This window comes from Centroberyx affinis, unplaced genomic scaffold (genome assembly GCF_046629955.1).
Source record: "Centroberyx affinis isolate AG114_WGS23_722 - 3 ecotype Tasmania unplaced genomic scaffold, CSIRO-AGI_Caff_v1 ptg004204l_1, whole genome shotgun sequence".
NCBI lineage: Eukaryota > Metazoa > Chordata > Actinopteri > Beryciformes > Berycidae > Centroberyx > Centroberyx affinis.
In genome coordinates this window covers 433345-444517 of record NW_027281952.1, presented here as the reverse complement: position 1 = coordinate 444517, position 11173 = coordinate 433345, and the positions used below count along the sequence as shown (strand labels likewise).

Here is an 11173-nt window from a genome sequence, read left to right as displayed (position 1 = left end):
TGGTTCAAGGTCATTTGGATCGTTGGACAACTTTGTTATAGGACGATCATTTAGTATGGCTTCCACTTCACATAACACTGTGTGAAGTCCTTCCTCATCCAGACATTGCTGACGAAGCACAGTGTTAAGAATTTTCCTGACCATACGTATGATACGTTCCCAGATGCCGCCATGATGGGATGCGGCAGGAGTGTTGAAAATCCATTTAATTCCTTCCTGTGCCATAGTTCTTTGAACTTTGTCATTATCCAATGAAGTCCAAGCTTTTCTGAGCTCCTTTTCGGCTCCCACAAAGTTAGTTCCGTTGTCTGATCGCATTGTAGAGACTTGTCCTCTATGGCAGATGAACCTCCTTAGAGCATTAATACAGGAGTCTGTATCAAGTGAATGGGCAATCTCCAGATGGACTGCTCTACTGGACATGCAAGTGAAAAGAACTCCATAGCGCTTTAGGATAGTGCGTCCTCTTTTCACGTCGATAGGACCAAAATAATCCACACCAACATGTGTGAATGGTGGGAGATCAGGAACAATTCTTTCAGTGGGGAGGTCTGCCATTTTTTGCTCACCTATCTTTCCTCTCATTAGTCTGCAGATGTAACATTTTGTTATTACTTTTCTCACTGCTGAATCAGCATTTGTGATCCAGTATCTTTTTCTCAGGTTGGACAGTACATGATTTTTGCCACCATGGCCCAGTTGTTCATGAATATGGCGGAGTATGAGACCTGATATATGTTGGTCTTTGGCCAGAAGGAGCGGGTGTTTTGTATCTCCAGGCATGGAAGATTTATTTAATCGTCCTCCAACTCTCAAAAGGCCTCCATCATAAATTGGGTCAAGTTTATAGATGTTGCTTTCCCTCTTTACGTTAGACTTTCCAGAGGAGAGTGCAGCGATCTCATCAGGAAATCTTTCCAACTGGCTGAAGCGAACAATGGAGGTTTCAGCTTCAGACAGGTCATCCACAGACAGTCTTTGGTCTCCAAAGGTGGCTTTAAATTTCTGCATCTCCACATCTGTTGACTGACCACTATCACCACTGGTGCGTGAAGAAAAAAGCTGCTTCCTTTTTTGACTCAAACTCAACAAGATCATTTTCAACTTGAGCATCCAACCTACTGCAATTTTCAATCTTTTCCAACTGGAAAAGTAAGTGATCAATTTTTGAGTGGCATTTGCAGCAGTTTCAGCTATAACTGCATTCACTGTGAAGTCCTTTTTAACTTCTGGGTCATCACCAATCTGTGAATCCACAGTCTGTACCGGCCACTCATTTTCCATTTTCCACAGAAATTTTGGACTTTCAATCCATCTTCCTTGAATCAAGTGTTCGATTTTCAGCCCCCTAGAGGCGTCGTCGGCTGGATTTTGACCAGTAGGAATGTAACTCCACTGTGAAATGTTTGAGGATTCTCTTATTATTGCTATCCTGTTAGCCACAAATGTTTGGAACCTTTTGTTCTCATTTTTGATGTATTTTAGTACTGATGTACTATCTGACCAGAATTGCGACTCCTTCAAAGGCAGCTGTAGCTCTGAACGTAGCATCCTATCCACTTTAACAGCAAGAACAGCAGCTGTTAATTCCAGGCGGGGAATAGTTATTTGTTTTAGAGGAGCCACCCTGGCTTTGCCGAGTAAGAAAGCAGTATGTACTCTGTTATTATCGTTCTGCATTCTGATGTAAGTAACGGTGCCATATGCAGTCTCACTGGCATCACAGAAATGATGCATTTGAGCAGATGTTATCTGGCCAAAGTCTTGAGGCTTGAGACATCTCCTGATCTTAAAGTCTCTCACCTTTTCCAGGTCTTCACACCATTTGTTCCACTTATATTGACAGAAGTGGGGTATAGGATCATCCCAACCACACTTTGATCGACACAGGTCCTGCAGAATCATTTTAGCTGGGATGGTGAACGGAGCTAAGAAGCCCAAAGGATCGTAGACTGAGCTTATCATAGATAGCAATCCACGTCTTGTGTGTGGTTTATCTTTCATGCTTAACTTGAATTTGAAGGTGTCAGTCTCAATGCACCAAAGTAACCCTAAAGCCCGTTCAATCGGCATTTTGTCTCCGTCTAGATCCAACTCCTTTAAGTTCTTGGATCTATGCTCTTCAGGAATTACTGACAGAACTTTACGGCTGTTACTGAGCCATTTTGTAAGGTTGAAACCTCCTGACTGGCAGATAGCTTTGAGGTTCTGAACCATGTCAATGGCATCCTTTTCTGAAGGCAAACTTTTCAAAAGATCATCCACGTAAAAATTTCTTTTCACTGTGTCAATTACCTCTTTTGGAAAGCTGTTCTCATTATCATCAGCTGTTTTCCTTAGGGCATAACATGCACAACTAGGAGAGGACACCGCTCCAAACAAATGGACAGTCATGCGATATTGCACTAACTCCCCTTCCAAGTTTCCGTCAGGCCACCACAGAAATCTCAAAAAATCCAAATGTTCTTCAGCCACTTTTACTTGATGGAACATTGATTGCACATCAGCCATAACACTCTTAGGTTCCTGTCTGAATCGTGTCAGAACCCCTAACAATGAGCTGGTCAGATTTGGCCCTTGGAGGAGCTGACTGTTCAGAGAGGTTCCTTTAAATTCTGCTCCGCAGTCAAACACCACACGCAGGTTGCCTTTCTGAGGATGAACTACTCCATGATGAGGGAGATACCAAACTTTCCCCTCAGCACGCATCATCTGGTCCTCTGGAATTTTTTCAGCATATCCTTTTTCAATGACATCAGATAGGAAATTTGAATATTCCTTGTGAAAAGTTTCATCCTTCAGAAGTCTTTTTTTAAGTGAATTGACACGCTGTTTAGCAACAGAATAGTTGTTTGACATGTGTACATGTCGGTCCTTGAAAGGCAGTTTCATCATGTAATGACCATCTTTAAGTTGCACTGAACTTTCCATTATTTCCATGAATCTCTTTTCCTCCACTGACATCTCCTCTTTGTCGTTACATAACCTCTCACTGAAATCCTGATTATATTGACTTATTAACAGCTCTTCCAGTCTGTCAACACCAATACGATTAACAATTGCTGTAGTGTGGCCATTCTCACACTGACTTGCACTGTTTCCCTGTAGAGGTCCATTAATCACCCACCCAAGAAGGGTTTTCACAGCATATGGCCCCTCTCCCCGACTGTTGATCACCTCCCATGGTTCCATTAACTTTGAGGCGTTTGTGCCAATCAACAAATCAACGTTGGCATTGATACGAGGAATATGTGCATCTCTAAGGTAAGACCACTTCGCCAATTCTTCTTCACTGATTATGTTGTCTACTGACACTGGCATTTCTTGTTGTGTAAATGTACTGGGAAGTGTGAAGTACTGATTGTCAGTGAGACCAGAAATTTCCAAACCCTCGACCATGTAACTTGGCACGGTGGCATTGTGGCCCATGGTACATAGGTGAATGCTTGTTCTTTTTCCTTTAATGATGAGTTTCTCTTTTAGACTCTCAGAGCAAAAAGTGTCAGTGCTTCCTGGATCCAGAAATGCATAAGTTTGAATCACCTTGTTTCCTTTTGCACACTTCACATTGACTGGCAGGATTGACAGGATGCCGTTACTGCCCCCGGCCCCTGTATGACCACACGTGAAGACAGCTGTGCCACTCACCGACTGTTCCTTTGGCCTATCCTCCTCTTTACCCTTTTCTTTTTTCTCAATATGAAGGATGCTGGGGTGGGTTTGGTTACATACTTTGCAAGATATGCGCTTACTGCTTTCCTTGCTCATGTGCCCTGTGCGTAGGCAACCGAAGCACACTCCTTTCTTTTTAAGAAAGTCCAACTTCTCATGATGAGACTTCCTTTTTAACTGAGAACACTGATCCAATGTGTGTCCATGTGAACAGTACAGACAGGAGAAGTTTGAGGTTGTAGGTGACACATTTTGGCTTTGTGTTTGAGTCTGGATGCTTTTTTTATTTACACTCACAGCCGGTTCATTTGACATAAAGACAGCAGTTGCAAAACTATTTCTCTTGAATTGTGACCTTTATCAGTCAAGGGCACCTGGTTGCTGATGGTGAGGATGTTTCGACGCGTGTAAATGACATGTCCACTCCACTGCTTGATCCATTATAATCATAGTGCTGTTTATTGTTCACATTTTAAAGTCTACAGTTTCCAATACGAGCCAGACTTTTACCACTTTTCCAATAACTGTCTGCTTACCAATGCAGATGCAGATTTACCAGTTCAGAACGAAACAAACCTCATTAAACGACACGACACGCCACGGTCTAAAACTGTTTGCTTCCCTCCATCAGCCACACCTGAGTGCCTCACCTGGCTGATTATAAGACCTGTCACAGTTCACAGCAGGGATGCCCCAAGTGGTGGGAAGCTCACAGCACAAGTAAATAAACAAAATACAAATGAAACACATGCACAGAAATGGCTCTTACACTGGGGTTACGTAAAAGGTTTTAATGGGGAACTGAGGAAAAGTACAAAATAAAGCAGGTAATCCAAAAAGGCAAGAACTCAAAGAGGCCGACAGGCAAAAGGCAAAAACTAAACAAACAAGGAGTCCAAGGCTGGCAGGTAGTTAGGAAAAGACTTACTAAACGAACACAGGGCAGGTAACCAGGCATGGAACATGAGGAACACAACACGTAACAAAATGACAAACTGGCAACACACACTGCAAAACACAACCTATATATACATACATGGACTAATGACACACAAGGAACAGCTGGCAGGAGGGGAGAGAGTCCGGGAGCTGATTAGCAGATGACAGGCAGGAGAAGGCAGAACAAGGACACAAGGCTAACGGCTGATGACAGACAGGTGTGGTGGTGCAGGAGGGGGGAAAGGTGATGAGGGGAAGTCCGAGGACATCAAGTGGATGTCTACAGGATGGCAGGACTGGGGAGAGAATGGAATGATAGACCAGGAACAGGGGCAGGTCATGCAGACAGGGGCCAGACAGGGGCAGATCATGACACAGAGTCTGATGTTTATGGTTCAAACCTCTAAATGATTGTGGGGAAGTTTCTTAAGGGGGTCTGAGACTCCTGGTGTTCAGCTAGGGGGCGATACGGGCCATAACATCTGAGTGATTTTTCCAAAATGTACCTTTATCATGATTCAGAGATCTGTAAAACTCTATCACACCATATTTCATTCAAATAACAAAGTTTATTACATAGCCCAGGTAGTTGAGCTTGGAATGAATACAAGTTGTTTTCAGAAATGGGAAAGAAAAGATGTAGAGTAACTTTTAATCAGGGCTCTGGCCAGTTGACTCTTCTCATCCTCCCTCTCTGTTGTGTTTTCTCTCACCTCTCCTACAGTGGTAACTTTGTCGATCACCGTCTGGCCGTCACGCTGCACCATGTGACACCTCCTGTCCAAACTGTGGCCCTCGAGCTGAAGACGAGATTCAAGTGGATTAAAAAAAAAAGCATAAAACATAACCCCTGTCAGCAACAAGCCAGAGAATACAATCTTTTCATTGACTGTTACAGCTGACCTATATTCAAATAGGAAGATAGCAGAGAGAGAGAGAGAGAGAGAGAGAGAGAGAGAGAGAGAGAGAGAGAGAGAGAGAAAGCCGAGAGCTTCGTCAGAGGTTTTAAACTCTCCTCCGTCGTGTCCCTCAACCTCAGCTGAGGTAGCGGCAGCAGTCTCGTCCTCCAGCCGGACTTCCATGACCGACACGACCCGCCGCTGAGAGGCAAGAACTCTCCGTAACAGTAAAATGAGCCGCTACGTGTCTTTAACAGCTTTCTAAGGCAGTCTATCGATGCGACACATGAATTGTTTTATCATTTTAAAGCTATGCAGCGAGATTTTTACAACTATACTGCCTCTTTTTGGACAGAAAAAGGAACACAGCTACATTTTGAGTTGTCCTGGCAACGACTCTGCAGTACCATAAAGTTTCTCGTATCTGCGCAGCCGAAGTCAAATGTTGATGACGTACAGTTGCCTACAATGTAAATGCAGTTTGAGTCAACAGGCCGAGTTGAAAAAAAGTGTTTTAAAGTCGTCTAACAACGTCTTGACCAACAATGCAGTCTGATAAATCTCGGGTAATGGAAAGGAAGAGTATTCTCACAGCAGCCAAAAAGATGATCAAAATAGTTTGACTCAAAAGTAAGTTTATTCTCAGACAAAAATCTCCAACAATTTAAAAAAAGGCAATGATTCAACATGATGTTTAAAAAATAAAAGATTTTGAATGCTTAAGAAAACAAAGTAGAGTTTCAGAAATACAAATATAGGAATGTAAATATAAGAAATATAACATAGAAAATCAGTAAATCAGAAATATTCAATAGAAAATCAGTTACAAAAGTGGTGCATGTACATGTCACATCCTGTCTACAACAATCTGGATAAGTTGTTTCATAACAATATGAAACCTGAATTTGACAGCTGTGATAGGGTAAATGTAGCTGAATTACTGAGGCATGTATAGGCTACTGTACACTGTTGGGTTTTGGGGTCTGTTTCCACGGTGATATTAAAAATATTCTGCTCATTTGTGTATACAGGAGTATTTGTGAATATGAAGATGTATATCAATAGGTTCTCCTGAGTACTTCATATATCCCCAATCAAGATATGAAGTATACTGTGTTTACATCATTTGTGGTGATTTAGCTTCAATTATAACATGGTGAGAACACAAGTTTCTTCCTCAGGGTGACCTTTCTAGCTTCAGACATCTGCTTCACTGGATGAGACTCCTCGTCGACACCGTCTTTCTGGCTTACATCATTGTTCACCCGATAGAGAATGTTCATGAGGTCATCACCACTGAAAGAAATACACAAAATACAGTGTACACAAACATGTTACCATCACTATAATTCAGTGGACAGAATTACGATCAAATACATTTTACAGGATATACTGCAACGATAATGATCAGATCATCAAGTCTATGAAATATTGTGTGCAAAGTGAGACTAACACTTCATCTAAATTTCGATATTTCAAGCCCAGTTACTAACCAAATACTTAATTTTGATTGCTTTACCTGGGACAGCCGTTCCGTAGCTGTTGGCACAGGGACTGCATGAACCAGCTCCCCTTTGTTTTGTCTCTGTATGATTTATAACCCTCTACAGTGGAAATGGCAACCAGGAAATCTGCGTCCATGGGGATGTAGACAATCGGACCAGAACTTGCACCAGGCTCCAGGTCTGATGCTACCACTCGCGGCTGTATGTTGCTCCCCTGGCAGGCCTGGATGAAGAAGACTTTGGGCTTGTTGATGAGGGTGGTGCAGTTTGCCCCATTGAAAGTCGAAGTTATTTCATTAATGGGGAGGAGCGCTCCATCAAGCCCTTTATCGACCCCACTGACACCGCCTGTGTTTCCATGACTCATGATACAGCAGATGAAGGCATCGCCATGCTGAGGAGGAGGCTTCTTAAGGTCGGTGAATCCACTGTCAGACCACTCCTTAACGTTGAGCTGAGAGATGTCACTCAGAGAAGCAAAGCTTTTCAGCGCCCGATCCATCTGGTCCTTGGTTTGGTCTTTACACATCAGCACTCTGAACCCCAGCCAGCTGAACACCTCTGCCAAACTTTCTGCAGGGAAGGAAAAAAAAGACCCTCAAGTCATTGAGCTTCAACCACCAACAACACAGGGAAATAATGTAATGCTGTAAACATCGACTCCATAACATACGAGCATCCTCGTTCGTTCCCTTTCTCTTGCCACTCTTGAAGTTCTCGTTGTTAATGATCACACAGAGACCGGTGGGCTTGCTGCTCAGCTGATACTGCTCATCCTACAAACAGTGGAGACAGAAACACAGTTTGATGAAAATCCATGATAGCACACCATGCTGTCAGTTCTAGGACTACAAGAATTTCTATAACCAGATGTGGAAAATGACTGGTCATAACTACTCTATGAGCATAGTATTTTCGTCATTTTAAAATGAATTATGTATTACTACGTATTTTAAACATGTATTCCTACTTTACTTGAATGCCTATTATATTATGACATAAGAATAGTGAGTGGAAGGAGACTGGGCATTTACAATAATGCCGTCAATAGAAATTTCACCTCTCATGAATTATTACTCTACTATAGCACTGATACTCTATATCTTGATATGAACTAAAAAGGAAGCATCCCAGGCTTTGTTCTGATAACGACCCATCTAATTATTTGGAAGGAAAAAGCCAAAACGGGAAAATATGCAAGAACTTAAGCATTGTTAGTGAGCTACTGTTTGGAGAAATTTTCTAGTCATGTACTTTGATTCTGAGTAAAATGTGATGGACGCTGCAGCTCTTCTACTTGATGTGCAGATCTGTGTGTGTGTAAACTACGGCTTGTAGAAGCCTAGGCTGAATTGGGCATCAATGTGTTTAGTTAAGCTCACTACAGCTGTTTCACGTTTAAGAGTCAGGTTTTTCAAGGTTAAGTAAAGATGTCACCTCATTTCTTCTTCTGTTGTCTTGGCACAGGACATCTGGGGAAATCAGAGTAAAATAGAATTACACCCCAAAACATAAAACTTTGTGATGAAACCTTTACATATCAACATAATGCACTTAGTACAATATGATCAAATGGAGATGTGAGAAAAGAAAAGACACATTGATTGCTATAGCATAATTATGTATGTTAACGTACCTTTATTGCGGAATGGGCTGTCTGTTGTATCAGGAGCACGATAACGAGCTGCATCAGTACTTTGGATGGGGGTAGATGGAGGACGGGTGTGGCCCCACTGTATGTTCTTCAGATCAGGGAAAGTACTGATGATGACCTCGTCAGTTTGTAGAAGGTCCAGGAAGCCTCGGCAGGTGTCCTCTCCTTTATTCATAAGCTTATCCACAAGTCTGGTGACGTGCCCCCCCACATCTACTCCGCTGATGTTGTTCAGGTTGTTGTACTCACGCTGAGTTACCAGTTTTTTCTGAGTAACTTTGTCAAGGATGAGTGGGTAGTCTGCACACAGAATGTCCTGAATATCTGTCTTATTACATCTCACTGTATCTTTGGCTGCCATGCTGGCTCTGAGATAGATAGATAGATAGATAGATAGATAGATAGATAGATAGATAGATAGGGAAACAGATGGATAGAGAAAAAAAGAGTTTAAGATTAAGTTTAAGTAAAAAAACAAGGTGCAGTAGAGGGAGGTTTTCACTTTTCTAACAGCAGTTTCTTTTCTCTTCTATGAAGCACTGAATTTATGTTACATAGCACCTAATAAGACTAACTCGAGGGCGCTTTCAGAGGGAAATATATCATATGTAGTAGGCCTACTGTTAAAGGACACTAGAGGTATCTTTACCTCACCACTTTTAGTTAGTAGTTTTTTGTAGTACTCAATGCATATAAGCAAATTTAAGTCAGTACCCTTTCATTTTTCGTCTTTTTAAACGGATAATCGACGTAAAATAGCTCAGCGTCACAACGTCGAAATGAACGGGTAACTTAAAAGCACGTTTTTGTAGACCTATGTGAATATACCCCATACTCCAGGTCTGCATGACTGGGGTGATAGCACACTTTAAAACCCGTAACCGTTTAAAACCTGGATGTGCATTACGTTGTCAAGTGCTGTGTAGCGGACTCGTGGTTGTAACCATGTTCTAGCTAACTTAGCTGTAAATTGGCAGCCAGCATTACATAAATATAACATGTTTAATTAACTATGTACTTAACACTTATTTCGAAACTATGCAGATAGAACAATGTAATGATGACTGAATGAAACCTAAACTTACTACGGTCACGAAATGTTCCCTCCGGATTGTGTTGCTCGTGCAGTTGAAGAATAATTTCCGTAATAACCGCAGCTGCAGGTTGCTTTCGATTTCCAATAGAGACCTGGGAAGTCCATACAAACGTTTCTACTAGAAATAGAATGGATAGTAAACCCTACTCTAGTTCAGTCTCGTGATTAAAACAGTAAGTTTCATACACTAACCTAGCACTAACCATGAAAATATGGTCGCTTACCCGACGGCATCGATCATTTAATAGTACGAAGACAGGTGTGATATGTGGTGGGAGATTATTGTGATATATGAGGAAGTGTCCCTTCTACTCATCTAATATCTATGAGTAGGAGGCTTCCTGATAGTGTCTGGTTTAAGAATAGGGAAGGGCAGCAGAGCAGGAAGACAATGGAAAGTAAAAAGACATTTCAGTTTTTAGTGCCGCACACCACCTAGTGGAAGAAAAATAACCCTGCATAATAAAACACTTGTCTGTCTGTCTTGGTATATTCCAGTATTTCTTAAGACTTCTTTATAATCTCTACTTTGTGTAACTGTTTCTTATTTTCATTTACATTAAAATATGCAGTGACCAGTCCATCTGTGGGTAGAAGCTGTGTGTCGAAGATGCTGAGCCATTAACACATGGGGTCACTTGGATTTGCTTTATAAGGCGGAAGAGTATCTGAAGAAAACATATTTTGAATAACAATATTTGAACCATTACTAGAGGAGTGACAAAAGAAACATGCTTTATCCTCACAGCTTCTCTCCTTTCTCTCTTCACAGACAACTCAGGATCCACTGCTACTCAGAACTGTGGTGTGTTTTTTGTCCTAAAAAGATCACTTTTCATTTAACGACCTGATCACCAACAGCTGCCACAGTATTCCTGGGCTTTTCAGTTCAAATAAGGTTCTTGTTTTAGTGTGTAAAACATGTTGTTCTGTCTGGGTATTACATGTAAAATACATGTAATAACCTCAATGCAAACAACAAGTAAAAATTCAATTTATCTATCAAATGTCAGTGCAATTAAATGTTAAAAAATAAATGCTTTTATCATGATTCAGAAATCTGTAAAAATACGGAAGCCGAGAACGGCCGTGCTTGCAATTATTTTTTTTAATGCCTTTATGTCGAGATCACGAGTTAATTATCTCGTTATCTCGAGAAAACAAAAGTCGTCTGGAAATGTAACTGCAGCAAACAAAACTACACATTTATGCTTCCTGTTCAGTTATGAATCCTCCTGACAGTCATGACAGTGATCTTGAAGGCTGAAATCAGGTGTGATCAAATGAACCAGACACTCTTTCGAGTTCTCCATATTATCCCGTGATCTCGAGAAAACAAAAGGTCGCCTTAGCTGACAGGCTGGGTAACATAAATTGATATATATATTCAATAACGTTGGTTCGTAGC

At 41.4% G+C, this 11173-nt stretch overlaps 1 protein-coding gene across 2 annotated transcripts; it reads right to left on the bottom strand.

Moving 5' to 3' along the window:
• Nucleotides 1-6138: 6138 nt before the first annotated feature.
• LOC139664217 (caspase-8-like) lies at nucleotides 6139-10088 on the bottom strand. Of its 2 annotated transcripts, XM_071542968.1 has the most exons (7): nucleotides 9990-10088; nucleotides 9755-9857; nucleotides 8652-9037; nucleotides 8453-8487; nucleotides 7689-7791; nucleotides 7030-7588; nucleotides 6139-6806 (listed from the first exon to the last, which is right to left on the bottom strand). In XM_071542968.1, the coding sequence occupies exons 3-7, from the start codon at nucleotides 9028-9030 to the stop codon at nucleotides 6653-6655; spliced, it is 1230 nt and encodes a 409-aa protein (XP_071399069.1). In that variant the 5' UTR covers nucleotides 9031-9037; nucleotides 9755-9857; nucleotides 9990-10088; the 3' UTR covers nucleotides 6139-6652. The 2 variants fall into 2 exon arrangements, with proteins under 2 accessions (XP_071399069.1, XP_071399068.1); XM_071542967.1 differs by having other exon boundaries at nucleotides 9755-10086.
• Between the last annotated feature and the right edge of the window lie 1085 nt (nucleotides 10089-11173).